Consider the following 26,918-nt stretch of genomic DNA (forward strand, 5'->3'; position numbering starts at 1 on the left):
GATAGCGCTGTGAAAAATTCATCATCTTGTACAGGCATGTTCATAGTTTCCTGATGGGAGCGGTGACAGCTCGTTGCTTTTGCGTGAGTGTCATGTGGAAACTATCAGCACAGGCTCATTTGAAGAGACAAGGTCAGGTTATTCGAACAGTAATCTCTACCTGAACTCTATCAAAGTTAATCACTTTGTCTGACGCGAAATCTTTCTATTAAGCACTTTTTGGGTTATTGTAACAAAAAAACAAAAAACAAAAAAACAGGTCACAGTTTTATATGTGCCCAACCTCACACTCTAAAACTTCCAAATTTCCTCTGGCAGCTTAGGTGGTGTAATATAAAAGTTTGGGTAATCATCGGTATGATGTTTGTTTTTCAGAGTCTGTATGATGTAATTTATCCAGTGAGTTGAGAGATTTGGGACTTCCATTAAAGCACAGAGTATAGTGTGCACAGGTAGATCATGAAATCTTTAAGCTAAGAGAGCAACAGGACCAACTGGAGGGAATTTCTGTCCTGTGTTTGTACTCAAACGTCCTGCCACATTTCAGAGAGATTTGTTTGCTCAGTTTGCTTGCCTGCTTGCCCGGGGTCAGTAACGGTAGAATGAACATATAGTATCAGGGAACATAGTTAGGAAAACAGTGATAGGGAAAGTGAGAGATAAACACAACAATGGAGAGACAGATGGACAAAGGTTTCTTAACTCTGCCCAGAACAGTAACAGTGAATGTTATCCCAATTCTTACAATTGCTTAGAAATGATATAAAAAGAGACTTCGTAGTAGTTGAAGCAGGGAAGTGTGATGTGAGGAAATAAAACAGGTGTCAGGTGATGCTCACAGGCTGTCAGCAAAGGTGAAAAACTGTACAATCAATGTTAACCTCTCTGAATGAGCTGGACTCAAAATGTTTACTCCCATTCATTTGAAGCTACAGTGCGTATACCTTTCATCTTTGCCTTGTAGGTGTGATGACATCAAAATGCGGTCAGTATAGAAGTACAAAAGGGCTTAACACACCCACATTTATCAGAATGTAGTTAATGCCGGTCTCTTTGTTGGCAGATCTATTTTTACTCTTCTTCTTGGACGATCAGCCGGCCAGTTCCAAAGACAGATTTACAGCAGCGCCAAACTCTTTCGGTTTTTATGATGATTCCTTTAACTGGACTCTATGGCATGTTCACTTACTTGGAAGTGTCCTTCTATCACTGCGCTGACCTGAGCTTTTCAATCACTGTTTTTTAGCTGAGTTTGTGCTCCTTTGTCCTCATGGTGTCGATTTTTCCACCAGACTGGCTCACTAAAAGTCGAAGCTTTCAGATAGCATCGGTATATTTATGTTACAATCAGCTAAAACCCCCTTGACTACACACCATCCACTATTTAAATAATTATGTGGCTTCCAAAAGCTGCTGGCAGTAGCAGTGATGATTTTGGCATGTCCTTTAAAAGGGTGTCATCCAAACATGTGTTTTAAAGGGCCATTTAGAACTTTTTCTCTTTCTATGAAATTAATATTTTTCAATAAAAATATTTTTATGTTCTATGGCTAATGCTGTATTCACCCAGTTTTTTTTAAAGGGGACCTACTGTGATTTTCTGTTATACTTTGACTTTTAATAAGAGTTTCAAATAATGAGATCAGCTTATGTGCAAGTAATCCCTATACGCTGAAAGGTCAGGCTTCCATTGATCCATTGGGCCACCATTGGATCTGTACGTTAGTGAGAATGGATAATTATGATAAGGTCAACTCCAATCAGAACATTGCTTAAATGTAAAAGGAAGGGAATTCAGATGACTGTTTTCAGAGAGCAGGTCGAGCACGGCCTGGTATAAGAAATGCACAAGAATTATTTTAAACTTTAAATCATGCAACATTATAAGAGTAAAAAGATTTGATTTGTGTGGGTCATCTTCTCCCAGAGCTCTACACCAGATTAGGTGTGTCTGGGATTGCAGGTCTCTCCCCGTGCATCGTGATGTCCGCTTATTATCAGGAAGAGGCCAGCGTTGGTCCTGCGGGAGTTAAACTGAGTGGTGGGTGACCTTCTCTGGCTGTGGGCTGGAGTCCAGCTCCACAGCTCTGCGAGCAGCCCGACCCAGCAACACTACAGCCTTAGCATGACTAATGAGACTGATTCAGGCAGAGAATGGGAGAGATACTATCCTCTGTGTGTATGTATGTGTGTGTGTTTAAGGCTCACTTTATCTCCATTTTTTCTGCCTCTTCCCCACTTTGTATACTTCTCATATGTGTGTGTGTGTGCCCACCTCTTATCCTGGCCTCCAAAGAAGCAGGACAAAACAACGGTGAAAACAAACAGAGGAAAATGGCCTGATAATAAGAGCGTGCAAGTGTTCGTGCATGTGAGTCCGCACTGTTTGCACAAAACAAGGTGGACGTCAGTGGGAAAATTGCCTGCAGAGAGCAAGAAGACTCCTCTATTGTTACTGCTCCCTCTCTCTGACTGACTCTGCCTCTATCTTTTCTCCCTCTCTTGCTTGCTCTGTCTCTATTTTTCTGTGAGCATAATAGTGTTTATTAATATTTATCAGTGTTGATCACTGCTGGCCAGGATTATAGTCTATTTCTGTGGCATTTTGTATTCTGTCTTCCAGGCGACTGGTGACTAAGTGCGTGCATATGTATTTGTGTCCATTCACGACTTCATTCTTTCCTGATCTTGCCATTGTGTCTTTAGTCTCATTAGTGATGGGTCTCATCTACATTGCATTACTCTTTGGGCCTGCTGGGTGGGGAATTTGAAGGCTTCAATGGCTGTACTTATATGACCATTTTCTTAATATTTGATGAAGAAGCTTGATCATTTATCTTAAAGTAAAATATACAATTATCAGCGCAAGCACAATGCAGTAGGGGTGAAGTGGGAACTCTAACAGTGGTAGAAGTTCTATTCATTTTAAGCAAATAAGGTTTTCTTTTACTTGGAACATTTTGATTTGGTCCTGGTTAAACAATTAGGTGATGACATTATCTGAATGTTATTAGAAAAGCCTGGAATTCTGTGTACATACGTGAAAAGAGATTACTTCTATGAGTCCCAAAGAAGGCATTTAGCTGAAAAAGAAAGCTTCACTAAGCTAAAAATTCCCTTCTGTGCATTGTTAATAGTGAGTTAAAGCTAAAGAGCTAAGTAGCAATCTGTAATACATACAGCAATCAGAATTTTATTCCCATTAGTTTATTTTGGATGAATGAGGCAGAATTAAATAACCTTAGTAATTAAAATTAATAATGTATTGTGACACAACTGTTTTCTTATCAATTAGCCTCCAGCTAGTTTAAGCTAATTATCTAACTGGCTCCAAGCTACGCACCATAGAGAGAGTATGCTACTAAACAGCAGTCTGTTGAAGAGCTACGAGACTAGGTAGACTCAACCAAAATGCTCAAAGCACAAAACAAGACACATAAAGATACTCAGTGTTTTTTACAATCGTGTTTATTACTTAGGTTTTCAGGGAGCTTTCAAATGGGAGTTTACAGTGGTGAGAAATACTCATAACACTAGCTGTAGAGTTGTATTAGCTAAATTTCAGAGGTACTTAAAACTAAAATTTTGTTATAATCTACCTTTCAATTGTTGTCAGCCAAATCTGTCCAAGTGTCTTTCGCCTTGACATGTTCAGGACTGAACATGTCAAGGTATTGACAGGTCCATAGACTGCCATTCGCCTATATCCTGCCTGCATGCCTTATTCATTTTCACCAGCACTTTCGTTCTATATGTTTTCTATCTAACACTCACACCGGATACATTGGACAGTAACTTGAAGTTCAGCATGCAGACTGAAGCAGCCAGGGATTGAACCACCAACCTCCCAATTGATTATGACCTGCTCTACCACCTGAACTACACAGCAAATCCAGCATGTCCAAATTAACACTGTCGGATTTGATTTCAACACTATTAAAGTGTCTATATGGGTCCACACCAGAGAGTGTTAAACTCTTTTTGGAGAGTTGGTACGTTAACTCTGATTTAGTGTTAAACACCAAATCTGTCTGGAGTTGATAATTTAACACTTGGTGTTAAGAGTTTATATATTAACTCTCAAAGAGTATTTTAGTTTAACTACGTAAGAGTTATCTTCTAATTCATTCTAAAAAGCGGGAATTTTACTGTTCTGAACTTCTAGAAATTTCTTTTGGAAATAAACATTTACTAAAAAGACGCAATGGTTTTTGAAAAACATTTATTCTGAACTGTGCACCACAATTTCAAAACATTTTCTGAAAGATGTAACAGTGTACATGTTCTCACTTTCATTAGAATTTTGTTTATCAAAAGGTCTGACATAGGTGAGCTGGTGAATGCAAATAACAGCATTCTCATCACTTATTTCTTCAATACAATATGCATGTCCTTCATTCATCACTTTGTGGAACTTCAACGCACTTCTGCTCTCCCCCATATTCCATCTTCACAAGCATCCTATGTGGAGATTGAATAAAAATTAGCTGACACTAATTAATGGCACAAATCAATTGCAGCACAGAAAAAAAAAAGGAATCCCTTTTGAGCCAGTACTTGTGTAAAGTATTTTCCCAAAAGACAAGGATACAGGCAACAGGTAATACTGAACTAAATGTAAAACCTCAACCTTTTTTATTTTTACCTAAACCGTGTGCACAAAACTCTGGAGGGATCTTAATGCTAACATAAAACCCAGTCAGGACATCTGCTACTGCTGTTTGCTCATTTTTTTTTTTTATGGGAGATCATTTTCAGGCTTCAAGTAGCACCATTATACCAACATTTCACATTCTAGACATTGTTTTTGTGTATTTGACCAAAAAATTTGACTGAAAATTCACATGCAAGCTTTTTTTCAAGGCTGTGGTATTTGCCCGCAAACAATACCTTTCAGCTAGCTAAAACAGAATAATATCACCGAGCAACATGGCTAATGCCTTTCACACAGCTTTGTCTCAACTCCAAAGAGCCACAGACGTAAAAGCTAATAATAATAATTGAAACAATCTTTGAAAAAATGACTTACCAAGCATGGCAAACAACTCAAATATGTAGAGCAAAATGTTCTGAAACGGCTTCACTTCAGCTTTGATTGGAGCCTATGGTGCTGGGGGCGGAGTCTGTGAATTTACTCTATTAGTGTCATAGCCCCTCTAGGAGTTCAGTTAAGAGGTCAAGATTTAATGTTTCCATTGTAACACCTCCAGATTTGACATAGAAACACTCGTTTTTAACACTCGATTTTAACTACTATCATTTTACACCTCAGAGTTACATTAAAAGAATGTGACTCTACTTAGAGTAAAATTAACTCTACTTTTGCAAGAAGACTACTAACACCAAAACATTTAACACTTTTGTTATTTGCTGTGTACAACCACCCCAGAAAGCTTAGACAAAGTCTCATAGTGATAGCAACCACTACAAAGAAAAGTCAAAGGACCAAATTTGTCCAAATGTAACTCGTCAGATGCTTTTCATTGGGAGCTGTTGTAACTGTTGTAGGACTATTGTAGCATAGCTGGAGAGGCTGAACATTTGGCTTTGTGACCGCTGAGTGGAAAAGGAGCAATGTGTGTGATAGTTGATTGCAGTTAGAAACAGCACAGAATTTCATTTTTCTTGTGTTTTCCTTGATGTCTTATGTTTACTGTGGACTTCCTGCTTTCAAGGGATTGGACTAAGAGTCAATTTGTTTGTTGGATGGGTAGGGAAGAAAAAAAAGTCTGACTTTCATTCTGAGTGGCACCCCAGCTTTTGCCAGAAACTACTACACTTAAGAAACTTAAGATTGATGATGGATAAATTATTCAGATTCATGATCTATCACGGTTTCAACTGTAGGTGGTTCACTATTGTCTGCGCTACAAGTGAATAAATGAAATACAGTAATATAGTTCTGCATTATGAGCTGTTCCAAAGTAATGGGGCATAAATGTGTTCTCCCCCAAAAAAGAGGCACTCAACCTATGATCTGTACATTGCCTTGCCTTATTTTGCTACTGTTGACACTGTTTCTAGAAGAGCAGGTGATAGCACTGAAAGCAGGCTGTGTTATCTGAGGCTAGAGCGGGAACTTCCCCTTTGTATTAAAAAACTCAAGTTTTTTATGACTCTGCTGGAGACTAAGTGACTTGGAAAGAGATTCTTTTACAGCGCTGTGATAAATACATGCGGCATAGGGGTGAATTGCTGTCAGATGCTGTCTAGAATACAGCCCATTGGGGGGGAAGTACTTTTTGATGAGGTGCACTTTTCTCTCCTGCCTTTTAAAGACGTTTTGATGCATGACACAGCGAAATGTTAGATACCTCGAGGCATTTTAATGAATTCAGCCGTAACACTTCCCCATATGTTTTTGTGTCGTGATATTTTCTGCTCCAGGGTGAGTCACATAAGCCCCCCTCTTCATATTGAAATCTCCTAATTTATATTAATTCAAAACAGGGAAATTCTCCGATCCAGTATGAATGGAATGGTGCCCGTTAACTAAACTTAATGCACAGTGGTGTTCATTGTTAAGTGTACCACATGACAAAGTGGATTAATGGCTGCAGTGGCACTCATGAGAGTGTGAGCTTGTTACGGATTTGGAGTGTTTGGAGCTTGTGACTGCTTAGCCTTAAAGCTGTTTGAGTTGGATCTGAAGTGACCTTTTTCTCAGAAACTCAGCAGCAGATTTCCGAGTTGACGCTGAACAGAAATATCAACAGCGAGAGCGCAGTTTAAGAATCACTTTTTAAAATGAATAGTCCTTCTCTATTAGGCTGAAAAAAAAAAGTCTGGAGCTGGTGTAACTTCACCAAATAGAAGAAAAACAATTCTCCTATTAGCTATTTAACTGGGTCAAAAAGTCAACAGCTTCCTCCCCCTTTCACTACGAGCCTCTGGTGGTCGTCCAGGCCACAAATCAATGCAGCACATTCACAAAATGCTGACCTGCAGCATCTAATGAAGAGTGTAATTATTTATTGATGGGCGTTTATGCTTTCTCGTGTTTGCACGGGTTTATCACAGACATCTGTGCACGCATGTGTGTTAGCGCCGCCGTATTCATTAATTAATGCATATTTGTTCCTTCAATTATTCATATACTGTACGTGGAAATGGAAGGGGTATATTCATGCATGTGCAGGTTTACAGAAAATGTGCAGGTTTGTCCCAGCTTCGTTTGGGTTCTCCTGCCAGCTACTCAGCAGGCTCTCCAAGGCGAGATAAAACTTAAAGACGTCCCTTGGCGTCCTCTTTTTTTCAGTCTGGATATGGATACGCATACACAGGTCTGAAATCCATTTTGCCTGCAGCGATTCAGTTTTTACTTTATGTATCTTAAACATTTCACTACCAACATGTCTTAGAGATATGTTTAATTTTTCACTGGAACAATGTGTTGAAGAAAAAAAGGTTGCACGACAACATGGGAACTAATAAGAACTATTGAACAGCACAAACTTTATAGTCAATAATGAGTCAACTTCTTTCACTCAAATGCGGCTGACATCTGCAGTTTTCTGTGTGTCACGTTTAGCTTTGAGTGGTAGATATCAGGATGAGGCTATGATGCGACATCCGGGCCTCTTTTGACACACCCAACATTTGGGGCTACTCGTGTCAACGCCATCCTATGACTTGTCGGTCACATGAGGCCCACTCAACACCTGCTGTAACCCGTGTCAAGCCCCGGCTCATAACATTTGGGCCACATCTGGTCTGAACAGTAATTGCCAGTGCCGTATCTGAGGCATAAATGCCAGCCGGATCCCAAATTAGGCCCAAATGCATCGGTTTTCTGGGTTTGTTCAAATCGTAGTATGTTTATACTAGATATATAAAATTAATTTACATATATACACTAGGGCAGAGTTAGTACACAGCTAAGGACTGAAACAGTCACTTTTCCCAAATGCATTATTGCATCTTATGTAGCCCCCATTGTATGCAGCATAAAGTGTAATACAGCAATGCTTCAAGTTGAAGAGAAACTCTGATCCTGAATATGATCAGTCTTTAATCACAATTTTAATATGTTTTCCCAAAGAAAACCCATTAAATTATTATTATTTAAATTCCATATATTATTCCCTATATGTCTATAGGTTGTCAATACAGTCAGTCAGAGTAAGAAACATAGTTTTAAATAGCTCCATGTAGCATTATTAGCACTTTAACCTCAAGATCATTCTATTGATCTTGAAGAGGAGGTCAGAGGTCAAATGTGATGTGATATTTTTTTTATCTTTATTTAATCTTTATTTTATCTTTACCAAGAATCATAGCTTCTAAGTTCTAAGGCTTTTTGTCAATTTTTGACCAATAAATAATTAAGTTGACCTTGAAGACCTTTGTGGATGTAAGCCAAATTTTAATAGATTGTTAACATGACCCCACTGTACAGCCCTGCGAAGTTTTATCAGATCATCATCCAAAGATTTTTCGAACTATCGTGTTCACTCATTTTTTTCATTCATTTTGTAAGTCAGCCACTTGTAATCCTGTTAAATTGCACATAGCATGCCATTTGATTTCAGTCTGGTTGCACCGCAGTGTGCATGAATGCGTGGAGTTGAAGCTGCATGCCTGTATTTTCAGCTTGTGTTGCTCTGTGTCACTCTGTGCCTGCCACTCTCACCGTACAGCCCCGTAGTATTTTACAACCTCTCATATTTGGGTGAATTTCTGTAGAGGTCTGTAATAATTGGATTATGGCTGTCAGGGAAGGCTTTAGTTCAGATTACACAGATTTTAGTGTGCAGTGCTCAGATGGACAGAATAGCTTAAAGAGCATCATCTGGCTCATGTTACATAGAAAGTGCATTTTGGCAAATTCACAGATGTGATGTTTGCCTACATTTGGTAAATGTAGGCCAAGAGTAGCAGATGCGTTCTGGAAACCAAAAGTGTTTCTGTATCCATGTATCTGTGTCAGTCTAGACGTCTGTGATGTCCTAATAAAGTTTTCTGGCCCTTAAAATCCTTAAATATTACAGTAGATACCAGCCAGTACTGATCCAACCTGAAACTATATATACCTCAGCACAGCTCGGTACACCTGCCCAGTCTCAAGCTTAAAAATGAGAGAATATAAATATATTATTGTGCTGAAAACCTTTCAAAAATATTGATTATTATCTCACAAATACAGAGAATAGGTGTACCCTACTGATCCAAGCGCTGAAGGTCATGTTTCAAAAGTATTAAGTCGGTGTATTTCATTCCTGAAACTGAAAATTCAGCTGCCTGCACAGAGCATACAAACATCCCACAGAATTTATGCTAATTAGCAGTAGAGATGGACCGATCCGATATTACGTATCGGTATCGGTCCGATACTGACCTAAATTACTGGATCGGATATCGGAGAAAAATAAAAAATGTAATCCGATCCATTAAATATCACGAAAGCACCTCACAAAACTTGCAATACGCCGTAACTCACCTCAGAACGTTAGCACGTTGGAGCAGTATGCATCACGTGATAGAGCGGCTGTGGCATGCGGGACCTGTCGGTGCTCTGGATAGCATTTGGAGCTTCGCTAGCAACCCGGCATTTCATCTCCGACAAAGTTATCCCCGAGAGAAGTAAAGCAAGTGTGTAAGTCCATCTCTGAATGTTTGTAAAGCATTCCTGCGTTAAGCTTAACAAACGATATATGGAGCGACTGCCTCTTCTTGCTGCTACTTCAATCATGAAACTGCTTAACGATCAGCTGATCAGCTTTTCTGTCGTGAGTCCGTGTCTCTAGTTTGTTTTTGGCCCACTTTGCACCAGAAAGAGGAAACCAGCGGCTGAACAACAGAAGCACATTTAAGCTTGATCAGCTGTTGTTAGAATGTATTTAATATTACTTTCTACTCGAGGATCTTTTTCTACGTAGCTGACGCTGGTATTTGTGCAGGGGCGGATCTAGCAAAGTTTAGCCAGGGGGGCCGGTAGGGCATGAACAGGGAAAAGGGGGCACAAAGACATACTTTTCTTTCTTATTCTCATTTAAAATGTCGAGCTTTTAATAAATAATTATCTGACACCCAAAGTTTTAATTTGATGTAAAATGAATAGAAGTCAATTACTGTATATAGTAACTATTAAGTCTAATATATATACCCTAGTAAGCTATAGTACTTTTTCCTTTGGGAAGGTACCATCTGTGCAGTCTGCAATTCTGTTGAAGAAAGATGTTGAATCTATTTAATATTTCTTGAAAAACAATTGATTTCTGTGCATTTTTTTCACACTGCATCAAATTAAGGTTGATTACGTCGATTAAGCATCATGAGGTGGAGCGTGAGGGGTGGTTCCCTATTTTTTATTTATTTATTTTTGTTGTTGCTGGGAGTTGGAACCCTATTAGTTAGGTTGCTTAATATTTGCTCTTTAAAATACCAGAATAGGGAGGATGGTGTAGGTCTAAGTTTATTAGATTGATCAGTATTGCTGAACTATGAAACATTTTTTTTGCATACAGGTATAACAGAATAGCTTTAGTGTATTTGTTGTTTTAAACTTGAGTATGAACTTATACAAAATGCAGCAAGATATTTTAAAAAACAGTTTTGTTGATTAAAAAACACTATATCGGATTCATATCGGTATCGGCAGATATCCAAATTTATGATATCGGTATCGGTATCGGACATAAAAAAGTGGTATCGTGCCATCTCTAATTAGCAGCAGCTGAAATGATCTGCCAGTGGTCCCCGTCTTAAGTGCTTAAAGCATCTCTTTGATTTCAGACTTTAGACAATCTGTATGTTATTTCATTTCAGGTGTGTGGACTTAGTCACTCAAGTTGTTGAGTGAAGCTGCTGTTCTGAAGGAATACAGCTTTGCAACAAAATGCTGATGGCAAGCTCAAAAAAGATGTTGGCATTCAACACTGTATCAACTACAGCAGTTACTCTAAAAGGGGGGAACAAGTACCCCCAACTGTAAGTGATTATTGAATCTAGCACAGCAATGCATTACTGAAAAATGTAATGTGACTACATTAACCCCCAACCCTGACTATAACCGTGAAGATATCCTAGACAGCAAAACTAAAACTAAGAAGGCCTGAGAATATAACATAAGGAAACCAACCGGGAGATACCTGCTTAGGACAAAACTCAAAATGCCATAAAGAATAAACGATAAAGAAAATGTTAAAAAAACGAAATTCAAACGTCCAGGACTGTGACATCAAAAGCAGCTAAGAGACATAGCTTTAAGCGTTGATGTTCAATACAGTAAAACTGTATTAGTTAAAATTCTGAATCTTAATGTAGATGAAGGTAAGTCATGATTGCATGTTGTGTTACAGTACAAATTTCACTAATGTGAAGATGAAAATAGACATTTTTCCAGCAGGCAGTGTTGAAAATATGTATGACTGCTGTCAACAAATCTACTGTGCCAAGAAAAAAAAGCCCCGACATGGCAGACTGGAACTTTCCATGTGGAATTAGCTCAGTTGATGGCAGAGGCTATCTGGGGTAAAGCGAGCTGCTGTCCCACTGTGGCACATTAACCTATATGGCCAACTGACACTCAAGTGTTGGATCCTAGCCCTCTCTTCCCTCAGCCTCTAGGGATTTCTCTGCTTTGTGCGTTTTGTTTTGCTTCACACCTTCATGAATTTATGACCCAGAAAAGTTTCCCAGTGGGGATCAGTTCTTCACAATTGCAGAGACTAACAGGGATTTCAAATGTGCTCCACCTTGTTTTGGAATTCACCAGGGCACCACTTAAAGCAACAGGACCCGCATTCGTGATTCATCCTCTCCGTTTGAAAGTCGGCAATTAAAACTAATTAACCCAAAAGTGTGTTTCAAGGCGTTTTAAAGTACATTGAGTGCCATAAACACTGAACTCGATGAGGCATCCTACATGCGTGGATTCCTGCACCAAGGAGTGGAAAAATGGAAGAAGGGATGGCTTTAGTAGACAGTGGGTTATTTCCAGAGCTGTTCAGATAATTCCAAATTTACTCTATGGTGTTTTCATACTTGCGCATGTTGTGCAGACGCTGTTTATAAGGGGAATAGAGTGGAAAAATACAATAAAGAAGTGGGAAATTGGGGGTTGATGTGAGCGACAGAGTGCAAAACACGCTGCAGTGTCATGCACAGACAAATACATCTTCAACAAGTTTACACATTGCAGGTCAGTCAAGTGTTATGTGTTTTTATGTGAGTTATGTTTCAACTCCTTTGACTGTTTTTAGTTGAGACGTTGAGGGTGAAAGAAATCGGGCCAAAACGACAAGAGACGCGCACAAGATTCAAGTTTGGGTGCAGAACAATGAACCAGCAGAGTGCAAGAAAACTGTGCAGAATAAATCTAGCTGTGAAATAAATGTTGATCTCTTGGCATCCCAGCTATTCCGCTGACTCTCACCTCTGAGGCTGAAGTTTCGCTCTCTCTCCCTTTTTCGCCTGCAGCTTTTCGTTCCACCAGAGCACATCTCCATGCTGCCAGGCTCTCCCTGCATCCCTCCATTAATACTCCTCATTTCATCCAAGCCAAAACAACAGATGCTGAAATGTCGAAGTGTCTTCCCTCCACCCGTGAACTCACAGAATAGTGGAGGGGAAAAAAAAAAGAAAGCATATTTAATTTTTAAAATTTATTTATTTATATTTCCCACATAAAAAGCCACTGACACCTCGTTCTGGATGTAATAACGAGGATGCCATGTAAATAATCTGCCTTTTTTATTTGTTAAACTAAAGTTAACAGTTCGTTTACACGTTAACATTTTTTTGAACAGTTTTTTCCGTGTTTTTCTCCAGCTGCTGTGTTAGTGTGTAGTGGATAACTCAGCATGGTTTAGTTTGGAGTGCTTTTTGCAAATAATCTGGCAGATAACAGAAATGGTTCTCCCTTTTTTATTTTTCCAAGACTGGCAACATCTATTACAGTGGTATTAATTTGTATTAGTTTCCAGTAGTGAATCGCTGAACCTGAAAGAAAACCTTTAGTGGCCCTTAACTAAACATCTGTGAGTGCTTGTATATACAAAAAAAAGACAAGTGAATTCAGCTTTCTTTTCAATAAATATTTGGGATGGCAGTTATTTTTAAAGCCATGAAGCATCTATATTTACATATATTTACATTTTCACTTACATCTCTCTATTTCTTGGCATTTCTTCCCAAAGGCTACTATAGCAAAATCTGCAAACAGTTCAATTGAATTCATTTCATTTATATAGCACCAAATCCCAACAACCGCTTCCTCAAGGCACTTTATATTGTAAGATAAAGACCCTAAAATAATACAGGGAAAACCCCAACAATCACACGACCCCCTGTGAGCAAGCACTTGGGAACAGCGGGAACGAAAAACTCCCTTTTATCAGGAAGAAACCTCCAGCAGAACCAGGCTCAAGGAGGGGCGGCCATCTGCTGCGACTGATTAATGGTGATGGGAGGATGACAGGATAAAACACATACAGTGGGAGTGAGAGATTAACAATAAGTAAATATTGAATGCAAAGTGTTGCATAAACACACAGAAGTTCCACAGAGGAGAGGCCTGAAAGCTGAGAGGATGTGCTATCCATACACTTTGTGGGTAGAGCGCACAGCTGGATAGCGGCTAGAAAGTGCTACAGTAAATAACGTCTTGATGCCTGCTCAATCATCCAGGTGAGGAAATCCCAAAAGTTGATTCTGTTCATCCGGATGTAGCGTTTTCAGTGGGAGAAACATTTTGACGCTCATTCAAGTGGCGTCTTCAGTCTCCTGTAAATAATATGCATGTAAAATACTAGAATTTCACTCAAAAGAACTGGAGCACAGCCAAGCTAGCCATGTTAGCTAGGCTTTAATAATACCAAAGTTGGAATGAAATATGAGTTATACATATGATTATGATTACCAGTATTATCTTACATTAGATTATATGGGGATTGACTCACTGTTGGAGCTAGCCTCAAGTAGCCGTTCAAGCAACTGAAGTTTTTGTCTGCCCAAAAGGTTGCTGCTTAATTAATCCAGCTCCTTCCCCAAAAGAATACCTTGGTGGGAGATGAATAGAGAGAACTCATTTGTGTGTCTTTTTTATAACTGTTTCATATTGCAGTGTCATGGCTAAATCCCTAAATTAGGTTGTTGTCAGAATACACCATTCAAAAATTCTCAAGGCTGAGCGTCAGCGTTTTGTCAGGGTTTTTGGAACATTGGCACAAAAACTACTTGTGACAAATTAGTCTTTGGTATCTTGTGCTTATCTAATTAGATTAGTTGTTACACCAACTGCAGTAATATTCTGTCTTTATGTGCATGTGACAGCATGCACATGTGTGTGTGGGTGTGAGATGCAGATGCTCGTAGTTCTGTTGCCATTAGAGCAGACTGCTCTGCCAGATGTCTGCACTAAGTCCACTTTGTGTGTGTGTGTGTGTGTGTGATGGCAAGGAATGTATTGCCTCTGCAAGACAACCACACACACACACTATAACACATACAAATGCACATTTAGCTACAAAGGATGTGTGTGTATAGGTTTTGTCTGTGTATTTGTGCATAAACAGGTCAAACATTCAAGTGTTCCAGTCTGTTAGACAGATGTTTAAGATCCCCACTGCACCCCCCCTTCCACTGTCACACGAATACACACTGTCTTTCTCTCTGCTTGTTTGTCATATACCCTGAAAAACACACACACACACACGCACTCTGACTCATTAACAACCAATTAGAGAGCAGATATTGGCTCAGTGGGGAAACCGAAAGGCCAACCATTGCTGTCCTGCGCTTCCAACGCCAAGTCACAACAAATACCTGGATGTAGGCCAGGGTAGTGTGTGTGTGTGTGTGTGTGTGTGTGTGTGTGTGTGTGTGTGTGTGTGTGTGTGTGTGTGTGTGTGTGTGTGTGTGTGTGTGTGTGTGTGTGTGTGTGAGTGTTGTTTACTTCTGGTTTCAAAGTTTGGCTGTCGCATCTCATACCCTTTCTTTATTAAAAAAGACAGAGGCACGCTAACCCCGCATAATTAAATGCGTTCTTTTCGCCTCTGCAAGTCTTGTTGTTCATTGCATCAGCCAGCACGTCTCTGTAGTACAACTCTTGCTTCGACATTATCGTTCTCACATGGGAAAGAGGCACGAACTGTGTTTAACATATACATGCAGAAACACACGCACACACTCGCGTGTTCTCCGCGGGATTGGAGCGATGTGTTTATGCCACTGTTGGATGAGGAGATGCTTGAGGCATTAGGCTCTCTGGAGAGCATGTTGACAACATCTTTCTCTGTCTCTCTCTTTCTCCCTTTCAGTTTACCTCAATCACTGTCTCTCACTCGCTCACTTCCTTCCCCTGTCCTCTCGTTGTGATGAGATTTTTTTAGTGCTCCCTTACATCTCTGCAAATGAGTCAAATTGGAAAAAGACAATCTGCTCACAATTTAAGTTGATTAGACGGTTGACTCTTTCACTCTCAGTATGTTACTCAGAGAACTAAAGAGCGTGACAGAGAGTGCGGAGGAGACTAGTGCACATATTTAACACACCATCAGTAAACAAAAAGTTCCCTCACCTTAAACTGATTCTTGGAAGACCGGGAATAGACTATATATAAAAGATGGATGTCGCTTCTGGGGAAGTAAATCCAATTTGAAAGTTCCTCAAAACTGAATTGTTTTAATGGACAGCAGAGGGCAGTCGTGGGGTTGCAAAAAGAAGCCTAAAAATATAGAAGTTAAAGGGAAAACAATACTACAACTCACTTGACCTATGACCTCAAGAAACATTTCTTAAGGACTTCGTCGCTTTAGTCAGTTCAGTGGCAAAAACGCTCAGCTTGACGTTTTGCAACACGACTTCGCTATCCAGCGAGTGAGCTGTGTCCGTTGTTTATTTACAGTCTATGGGAAAAACAATTATCCATGCGCCTGCTTTCAGATTTAGCTTAAAAGGGTCGGCACGTGGCTGAAATTGAGCCAGCTATGTAGACGACACACTCAAATGCTGGTCAACCCAAACAGGCACAAATAGAAAAAACCTGAGCCTAGCGCAGCACATTCCCCCGGCACTTAATGACCAGCTGCGAATAAAAATTTCCTTAGAGTAAATCAATGGAAAGTCATAGCAAAGGAGCTGTTCTCCATGCTTCAGAGGTTGGCTGTAGCTCACCCTGACTGCTGCTTCTCATATATTAGCATTCCAAATCTATAAACAAGCATTTCTCCGAACAGCAAATACTTTTTTTTTTCTCCTCGCAACTTTTGAAAAACCCAGTTTAAAGTTTATTTAACAAAACGTAGTTATTCTGAAGGTAATTTCAGAAACTACTCAGTCTGCTGCACAAGAAAAATATGACTACTTTTTGAACTTGTTTCTTTTTTTCATTCAAACAAAGATTGTTGCCAATTACTACCTAGACAGGAAAGAGAAATGTAATAAGAGTCTTTTTGTTAAGCAGTAGATGGATTTTCTTTTTTTTTTTTTTCATGTAAATTGTTACAAGAGTCTATCAGGAATCTGAAAGTACCATTGGCACAGTAATAAAAGTTGTAAAATGAGTTTTTTAAGAATCCCTATTTTCTCTATAGGAGAGCCGACTGTTTACCACTGCAATGTGAATCTTATTCTAACATGTTTGAGGGAAAAACTTCAGGACAGGCTTCTTCAGGAAGGAGAAAGCACACTGCGCTGATTACGTTGCATATAGTGATCCTGCTACGTCCACTGTGAATTACACGAAACCTGCTGCTGTAGAAGCAGACCTAAAAGAACAAATATACCTACACCCCACGTCAATTTTTGTTCGATCTTCAAAATCGATGTGTTCTAAAGTATGCTTGCCAGATATTTTTCACTATGTGTGACATTGAAATACACATTCTAAATACAAGTATTTACAAATTGAAAGCAGATGCTGCAGCCTTAAGTCTGCAGACAAAGTACTTGTGAGGAGTCAGGAAAAAAAGGCAAACGACAAACAGAAGTGGAATAGTTGTTTTACGATTTGTGATTGCGTGTGTGTGTTTGTGTGTGTGTGTGTGTGTGTGGTTGGGGGGTGGATGGGTTCACTGTAGCTGTGGTGAAGTTGGTAACATGTTCTTCCCAGTGCTGCATACTTTCGAACCACAGTATGGTCTCTGCTGTTTTTTTCTCTCTCCCTAGTTAATAGGCAGTTTACAGGGCGGGATCTAAACTCTCTCTGTGTCTGTCTTCCTGGCTTTAGGCTCATTAATGGCGACAAGAGTGCTGTTGACCCCTGAGCCGTCCCCCATGTCTCTCCTCCCTATCTCCCCTCTTCTGTCCTTTTCCCCCCTCTCTCCATCTCCTTTCCTTTTCCCCTTATCTCACTTGCCCCACTCTTTCCCTCGTCACCCCATCATCATTCACCCAGCAAGAGTTTGGCAGGGGTCTGTGTGTGTCTATGTGTGTGCGTGTTGCCAGGGGCCAGCGAGTGCCTGTGTACAGCAGAGGTCTTTGGTAAGGACAACACAGGGGACTCTGTCCTTGTCTAACCCCCTGGAAATAGAACAAAGGTGTGTGTGTGGTTGTGTGTAATAATGCTATGTACAGTGTCCCGAGTATGAGCTATAGCTAGTAATATTAATAGCATGGTCAGAGGTCCACCAGGCCAACAGGGACAAGCTATATAGAGCCTATAAACGCACTAATAAAAGACTACAGCAGGTCACCTTATGTTAGGCACAAGTGAAGGATCGTTGCACTGATTTACACAAAGTGTGGTGTAATCGTCCAGGTAGGGATAGCAGATTAAACCTAAATTAACATGAAGTTAAACATGAAAGATCCACTGCATGTATGGAGGACAGTGACGATCTTAAAGTACACATGGGAGTGAAATAAGACACGCAGGAAAAACGCGCAGTATATAATTATAATAATCTGATCAAATTCAAATTCAAATTTTATTTGTCACGTACACAGTCATACACAGTACGATATGTAGTGAAATGCTTGGACAACTGCTCGTGACCTAAAGAGAACAAAAAGGAAAAGGCTATGAATAAGATAGGAAATAAATATGAAAAATTAAAAAGGGTAAATTTAACTAGGAAGGAATAAAATATAAATTAAGGTTAAAAATGAAATAACTGTACAACACAAATTAGAATGAAGGGTAAATTTAACTGGGAAGAATAAGATAAAGATAAATATATAAATTAAAGTTGAAAATAAAATAACTGTACAACAAAATACACAATACACAATATAGAACTATATAAGAATGTATGAAGAAATATAAATATAAATAAATATATACACAATAACAGCAGCTGTACAAGTATTAACCGTAAATGAAGAATATAGTGACCAGTGTTGTGCAAAACCAAAGTCCAGAAAGTCCAGTGTGTGTGTAAGAACTGTATGTGTGGGTCAGTACTGTGTGGTGGTGTGATTGAGAGACCGTATCGCCTGCGGGAAGAAGCTCCTCCTCAGTCTCTCTGTGTTGGTCTTCAGGGAGCGGAATCGCTTTCCTGACCTCAACAGAGAGAACAGTCTGTTGCTGGGATGGCTGAGGTCCTTCACGATCTTCCTGGCCTTGGTCCAGCACCGCCTGCTGTAGATTGAGTGCAGGTCAGGGAGCTCGGAGCGGATGGTGCGCTCAGCTGACCGCACAACCCTCTGTAGAGCTCGTCTGTCCTGCATGGTGCTGTTCCCGAACCAGGTTAAGATGTTTCCCGCCAGGATGCTCTCTATGGTGCACGAGTAAAAGTTCCTGAGCACCTTGGAGGGCAGTTGGAAGTCTCTCAAGCGTCTGAGGTGGTAGAGACGCTGTCGGGCCTTTTTCACCACGGTGTTGATGTGACAGGACCATGACAGGTCCTGCGTGATGTGAACTCCGAGGTATTTGAAGCTGTCCACTCTCTCCACTGGGCACTCGTTAATGACGGGGGTCTGGTAGTTCCTCTCCTGCTTAGTGCTGAAGTCCACTATCAGCTCCTTTGTCTTACTGACGTTTAGAAGGAGGTTGTTCCTCTGGCACCAGTTCTCCAGATTCCTAATCTCCTTCAGGTAGGCCGTCTCGTTGTTATCAGAGATCAGGCCCACCACGACGGTGTCGTCAGCAAACTTGATGATGGTGGTGGAGCTGGTAGTGGCCACACAGTCATATGTGTACAAAGAGTACAGCAGGGGGCTCAGAACACACCCCTGGGGGGCTCCAGTGCTGAGAGTGGTGGAGGCTGAGACATGTCCGCCCATCCTTACTGCCTGTGGTCTGCCAGTTAGGAAGTTGGAGATCCACTGACACATAGATGAGCTGAGTCCCAGATGCTCCAGCTTGGTGGTGAGTGTGGAGGGAATTATGGTGTTAAATGCAGAGCTGTAGTCTATGAAGAGCATTTTAACATAATTCCCCCTTCTAGTGTCCAAGTGAGTGAGTGATGTGTGGAGGAGATGAGAGATGGCATCGTCTGTGGAACGATTTGGACGGTAAGCGAACTGTAGTGGGTCCAGTAGTGAAGAAATGATGAAGTCTCTGACCAGGCGTTCAAAGCACTTCATCACTACTGAGGTGAGGGCTACAGGGCGATAGTCATTGAGAGAAGCAGGGTGGGGTTTCTTCGGGACAGGAACAATGATGGACTCTTTGAAGCATGTGGGGATCACCGACTGAGATAAAGAGATGTTGAATATCTCAGTGAACACAGGAGCTAGCTGGTATGCGCAGTCTCTTAGGATACGACCTGGGATGCCGTCTGGTCCTGCTGCTTTCCTGGTGTTCACTCTCTTGAAGGCTCTCCTTACTTCATGCTCGGAGATGACGAGCACGTTTCCGGTGCTGGCAGTATCTTCCTGTCTGCAGCCGTTAGCGCCGCTAACGGCAGGGATAGCTCAGTAGGTAAAGTGGTCGCCCCATGATCGGAAGGTCGGCGGTTCGAATCCACTTAACGGCTACCCTGAGGTACCCCTGAGCAAGGTACCGTCCCTACACACTGCTCCCCGGGCGCCTGCTTAGTGGGCTGCCCACTGCTTCACTGAGTGAATGGGTCAAATGCAGAGAAAAACAAGTAATTTCCCCATGGGGATCAATAAAGTATCCATTATTATTATTATTATTATTATTATTATTATTATTATTATTATTATTATTAACACTAGCATTGTTGGAGACCTTAGCTGCAGCCTCGAAGCGAGCATAGAAAGTGTTCAGCTCGTCTGCCAGAGTCACGGCCGCGTTCGTCATACCGGTTGTTGGTGCTTTATAGTCCGTTATTGTCCTTAGTCCCCGCCACAGGCTCCTAGAGTCACTCTGTTGGAGTTGTGACTCTAGTTTCCTCCCGTAGCGCTGCTTCGCCTCTTTCACCGCCCTCCGCACGTTATATGACGCGGCTTTGTACGGGTCCATGTCCCCCGTCATGAGTCCCGTGTTGTAGGCAGCGGTGCGGGATCTCAGAGCGTCGCGGATGGTTTTATCCACCCACGGCTTCTGGTTGGGAAACGTTGTGATAGTCTTTGTCTCCACGGTATCATCCGCTAGTTTCCCGATGAATCCCACAACCGCTTCCGTAAACACGTTGACGTCATCGTCGGAGCTGTTTCTGAACATGCCCCAGTCTGCGTCATCGAGTGCGTCCTGTAACGCGGCCACGATTGATCTGTCCAGCGCGCGACCTTCCTCTGAACCGGAACTTCCTGTTTCAGCCTTTGTTTGTATTTTGGCATGAGGAAGATGTCTGCAGACATAGCAAACATCAGATTATTATGATGTCATATTCAAACTGCTAGCAGCTAATGCTCTTTTAAGTGCATGTAAAACACAGTTCTGTTATAACCGATGCTATAGGAGCACATACAATACTTCCCGAGTGGTCGCTGTTGTTGTGTTTCACCCTTGAAGACACTCTTTTTAAAAAGGCATTTTTTATAAGCTTGGCATCCATCAGCTGCAAAGCAGCACAGTGTTGCTCTTTACTGATAGCTTCTACTGTTAATGTATTGGTGGGTACAAGCAGACGATCATTTAAATATGAACATCAGACTCGTTTCCATCATAATGTGAAGCCATGAAACCCTCATAGTGGACAGACCCTGTAAGCTAGCATTTCTGTTGACCTTTGATTAGTTACAGTTTGAAAAACTGATGATGCACCGACACCCGATACATAACTATATCGATTAAAGAGACTTTTAGCTTAGTATGAATGGAGTCACAGTATGCTCTGTAGCATTAACGACTGAAGTCTAAATAATTAAATGTGTGTGAGGATTTCTCTTTTTCTTCCCTCGTGGTTTTGTATCATGTGCATTATTATGCTTTAATTAGGCTCTTAAGTCACTTTCATATTGGTGGCTGGAAATGCTTCGGCTTCTCCTTAATGAGTAGCTGCGGAGGAATGATAAAGTAGGCAGACTATAGGAATTACATGTCTACAAGGCACACAACAGCTAGCAGATGTCAGGTCTGTGTGAGGCCACATTTGTCTGCAGTGAAAACACGTCGACTGAACGCTCCACTGTGCCTCAATCTGAGCTGTTGACTCTATGGTAATGATGCAAGTCAAGCTAAACATAACAAACCATTAGCGTCCTCAGCATGCCGACAACAGCGCTGGGAAGATGGTGATCTCGCTTCTGTGTGCGCGAGCTTGACAGACACTGGGAATTCATCAGATTAGTTTACAAGTATGGGCCGCCCAGCATAAATAAATCCAGACTAAATGATGATATTATAAGCTGCTATTATAAACAGTTCCTACATGGGCATCAGGTTAAACTTTGGGCTTGCGCGAAAGATAGCTGATGGCTTTAATATGTGTTACTATTTACTAGCACTGCTTCTGACACATAGGTCATTCCTCTGACCCTTTACAAGTGCATTCAGTTAATTATTGTAACAGTGGATCATTGTTCTGATAAAGCTGTTACGGGAAAGAAGGAAGAAAAGGTGGTCTCGAAAAGCTGCAGGCTTGTGAAGGGGGGGGGGCATCCTTCAGAGACAGACAAGATTTCCCAAAGGCCAGTTCCTGTGGAAAAGAAAAGCTACGAGGGAAGTATTTGAAGGAAGATAAGGGAAAAGAGACAAGAGGGAAGCAGAGGAGGATAAGCAGGGTGAGGAGAAACTAGAATAGGGGAAAAAGAAAAGAAGAAGTGAAAAAAGGAAGTGAGTGAAAGAAATGAATGGAGGTCTAGTTCTGCTGTCTTTATCAGGGCAAACTGTGTGGCAGAGACCCAAGGCCAGGGTTCACACTGTCACTGAGCCGTGACCGTCTGTGTCCATTCGCTCTTTCTCCTTCTTCCCTCTCCTCCTGCCACTTCCCCCTCTGTCCCCCTCTGTAATTCACTTCTCCTTTTTTAATTTCCTTCTCTCCCGCACCTTCATATCTGTCTTCATCTTCTCTGCATCGCCTCGCTTGCTTTTTTCCTTTTCCCTTTTCTTCATCCTGTTTGTCTCTCTTTGCCCTCTTTTTCTCGCAGAGCAGCTCCAAAATTGAGAACATGTTTATGTAAATCATACAAAAGCCAAAGCTGTTGTGTGTGTCCCTCCCTCTCGCCCTTCTCTCACTCACTTTGTCACTTTGTGTCTTTGTTCACTGAAGTTAAACTTTGCCATGTTTCTGGCTGCCTTTGAAAGTCTGGTAGAAGGCAGACAATGACCGCCACAGGCATTTTTCTCAGCCCCCCTTTTTTCTTTTTTCTTTTTTAACCTCGCTACCTCACACACAAGCGCACGCTCCCTGACAGCTTTGCTGTTTTGGAGGGGTGGGGTTGATTGATTAGTCTCTATAGTGACGATACGTCTTGTAATGAACAAGAGAAAGCTGGCATGTTAATTTGTGTGGTGTGGGAGGCTTAATCGTCATCGTGTGTGTTTATGTGTGAGAGTGTGCGCATTGTTCTTCTTTGTGCATGTATTGATATATTGCTTTTTTCTCCTCTTTTATTATTGTTATTGTGTTCAGTTGGGTCTGTGCGTGTACACAGTGCATTACATCCGTGCGTCACTGTCAATATGTCCCTCTGTGTTTTGAGGCAGGATGATTTAAATATCACCAGAGGTTTTTACATTTTTTTAGGCAAATAATTATACTTTGTGTACCCAAAAGTGAACATCCATCCTTTCATCTGCCTATTTTCTGATGCTCATCCTGCGACCAGGTCGCAGGTCCAGCAGCCTAAGCAGAGAGGCTCAGACCTGCTTCTTCCCAGCCATCCTCTGTGGGCTCATCAACCACAGGAGGTGGTGTAGAGCTCAGGTGTGATACGTGTTGGGTGGCAGTCAAGGGCAGATGCCTGGTGGTTCAGTTGCACATCCATGATACTGATGAGCCTGGCTATCTGGACAAAAATGAACAAGTAGCAGAAGCAAATAACTAGCTAACATCCGTCTATCCATTATTTTCTAATTATCCCTTTCATGCATGAATTATGACAACCTCAATCCAGATTTTTTTCTTAAGTATTTTTATTCATCTTTAGGCATGAAAAAAGATTTTTGAACTTAATTTTTTGAACATGTACTTTTCAAAGAGTTTTTTTACATGTCCAATTAGGTGGACAACATCACCTTTGGAGTGGGTGGCAGGGTATGGAGTGACACATCAGTGTCCAATGTAGTGGTTTATGTGCAGAAAACAGCCTTTGAATAGCTGTCCACTGTAGTGACAACTATGCGTGAAAGGGTTATACAATTCAGGATCATGGGGGTGGGGGGTACACGCTAGACACGTCCCCAGCAGTACAACTCCACTAACTCCACTAACTGCACGTGTTTAGACTGTGAAAGTACCTGGCTCTAGCTAACAGCGTCTTGTATAAAGTAAGACAAACTCATGGGTGAGAGAAGAAAAGCTAATATGTTCTTACTTTTATTCATGCTGTCCCTTCAGAGACACAGGAAGCTGTGAAGAATTGGGTCAAAACTGAACAAGGTTAATGAGGTAATATTGGCAGGCTTGGTTAGTATCCATAGACAGCTTAGGTGCATCACTGACAAACAGATGCCTACTAATTAGTGCTAGTAATTGGAAAACAAACTAATACATTTAGCCACACAGAAAATTATTAGCTGCCAGATACTTGCATTACATTCCTCCAAAGTGCACCAATGTTTTTGGTTGGTGCATTGTTTCTAGCATTACTTCCCCCTCCACCGGTTGCAGCAGATAGGAGTTCTTCGTTCCAACTGTCGCCAAGTATACAGTATAAATCACGCTGAGGTGACTGTTGTTGTGCTTTGACGCTTTATCGATAAAACTGAATTGAACTGAATAGTGTTTTTTTTTTTTTTAGGATGAACTTCTGTCTAGATGTGTGTGTGTGTGTGTGTCTTTCTCAACGTGCTTCTCAGCGCGTGTGATGTTACAGTAGTGGTGCATATGCTGATCATCACCGTTACGCATGTCAGAGTGAGGTGAACCTTGTGATGCGACACATGGTTTTAATGACATGCCTGTTACACAGACTCACCTTTCCACTTGCGCCGTATTCATAAATCAGGCTTGGCATATCAACATATCAGTGTAGCGACGAGGCTATACAAGACACATTGATTATGATATGCTAATCTGACCTATAATTTACTTCCTGTCATTTCCCTCCTCCAGTGTCCTGCTCATGTATTCACCCTCCCCTCCGTGTTTATGCTTACTCCATTTGATTTACTTGTTGTATTGGCTTGTCTACTGATAGAAACTACACTGGCAAAGCAGTAAGAGATCAATATTTTAAACATTAGCAATCAACTGTTCATCCATTCAGGCCGTACTGAGATACTTAATTACTTAGTTTGACATCACATACAATGAAATAATCAAAGCCTGTAATGGAAGGAAACACACCAAACACAGAGGCATGAACTGGCTTTGTGTGGCTTTTGGCCCTTAATGAGATACACACATCCCTGTCAGCCTTGTGTCTGCCATTTACAACAACATCTCAAAACAAAAAAAGTTCAGGAAACTGGAGTCAATTTTTCCAGTGACATCCAATAATTTTATACCATTTTCTCAGTAAATCTGCCATGGCTTGGCTTCAGAGCCATAAAATTTCTGCTAAGTGCTGGAGGGATTGAAATCCTCCTCCTTCTTTAAGAATTAATGTTAGTTTAACAAGAGAAGGGATTTAGAAAGTGTTAATGGTTGAGTTAATGGCTTTCTCTCCCTCTCCACCCCCCCTCCCCCCCACCCTCTCTGCACAGCCGTTACAGATAGACGACAACTTCTGCGGCCAGGACTTCAACCAGCCTCTAGGGGGCACCACCGCCATCGAGGGCATCCCGCTTTATGTGGACAAGGACGACGGCATGACCTCCGTGGCTGCTTATGATTACCGTGGCAACACAGTGGCGTTCACGGGCACTCGTAGCGGACGCATAAAGAAGGTAGGCTGGAGTTTCCGAAGCACCTTTACATCCTCGCAGATCTGTTTAACACAGAGACTCTTCGCAAAGACAAAACTCAGTGATGTTTCAGTGTGATTTGGCTCAAAGCTTCTCAGATCTCACCACATATGCATTCTATAATATGAAAAAAAAAGGATCAGATACAAACATTTCACCTGACAGTGATGTGGTGTGAAAGGAAACTAACAAAATGTGACTAAAACGGGGATTTAAAGGATCTGGTAACAGTGCAGGGCTTGTGTGTGTGTGTGTGTGTGTGTGTGTGTGTGTGTGTGTGTGTGTACTGCATGAGTATGCGTGTTTCATGGACTATAGAAAAGCATTTTCACTCTGAAGCAATTTTCTGTCATTTTCTGATGTATTTTCAGTGGTCATTGGTTTTGGCATCGCTGACAAATGGCTTTATCATCAGCGCTCAGTGTAGATATCAGCTTTGAATGTGCATGTGTATATATATATCAGTGTAGCGACGAGGCTATACACACACACACACACACACACACACACACACATATATATATATATATATATATATATATATATATATATATAAGATAAGATAAGATAAGATAGAACTTTATTAATCCCTCGGGTGGGTTCCTCTGGGAAATTCGACTTCCAAAAAGCACAGCAACGACCGAAGTTACAGTTACAGAATTGTTATATATATATATATATATATATATATATATATATATATATACACACACACACACACACACACATATATAAATACAGAGACAAATATAAATAAAATATACAAAGGGGATAAATAGAATAAATAGGAATAAAAAATAAAAATACAAGTGAATTGCACATTTCAAGTATTGAGTCTATTGCACTGTTGACTATTTACAAAAAGTATTGCACAAGGTATTGTACAGTGAGGTGAAGAGGCACTACAGCTTAGTTGTTCCCCCCTCCTTTGTCCTCCTGTTTCCCCTCCCTCTCCCCTCCAGAGAGGAGTTAAACAGTTTGATGGCGTGTGGGACAAAGGAGTTTTTAAGTCTGTTAGTTCTTGTCTTGGGGAGAAGCAACCTGTCACTGAACAGACTCTTCTGATTGTTTATGGCCGTGTGCAGAGGATGCCCAGCATTGTTCATAATGTCCAGCAGTTTCTTTAATGTCCTTTTCTCTGCCACTGTCACCAGAGTGTCCAGCTTCATGCCGACCACAGAGCTAGCCCTCCTGATCAGTTTCTCCAGCCTGGATGAGTCCCTCTTTGCTGTGCTGCTCCCCCAGCACACCACAGCATAGAAAAGTACTCCAGCAACCACCGACTGGTAAAACATCCTCAGGAGCTTCCTGCAGATGTTAAAAGACCTCAGCCTCCTGAGGAAGTACAGTCGGCTTTGGGCTTTTTTATACAGGTGCTCTGTGTTGCATGACCAGTCCAGTTTATTGTCCACCCACAGCCCGAGGTACTTGTACTTGTTGACCACCTCCACCTCCTCCCCCTCTATCTGAACCGGCAGTGGACCTTCTCTGGACCTCCCGAAGTCCACAACCAGTTCCTTAGTCTTTGAGGTGTTGAGTTGCAGGTGGTTTGTGTGACTCCATGCGACAAAGTTCCTCACCAGACTTCTGTACTCCTCTTCCTGATCATCCC

The 26,918-nt window shown here is 41.2% G+C and overlaps 1 protein-coding gene across 2 annotated transcripts in view; it reads left to right on the forward strand.

Annotated features, from left to right (window-relative positions):
- Positions 1 to 26,918, forward strand: part of LOC308407873 (plexin-A1-like) — a 338,220-nt gene that overhangs the window by 49,406 nt on the left and 261,896 nt on the right. For both annotated transcript variants that reach the window (XM_080899801.1, XM_080899802.1), the window contains exon 3: positions 25,106 to 25,288. In XM_080899801.1, the coding sequence (XP_080755927.1) occupies positions 25,106 to 25,288 (183 nt within the window). The remainder of the gene's footprint in view (positions 1 to 25,105; positions 25,289 to 26,918) is intronic.

The sequence above is a fragment of the Rhamphochromis sp. 'chilingali' genome (assembly GCF_963969265.1).
Source record: "Rhamphochromis sp. 'chilingali' genome assembly, chromosome: 12".
In the NCBI taxonomy this organism is placed as follows: Eukaryota; Metazoa; Chordata; class Actinopteri; order Cichliformes; family Cichlidae; genus Rhamphochromis; species Rhamphochromis sp. 'chilingali'.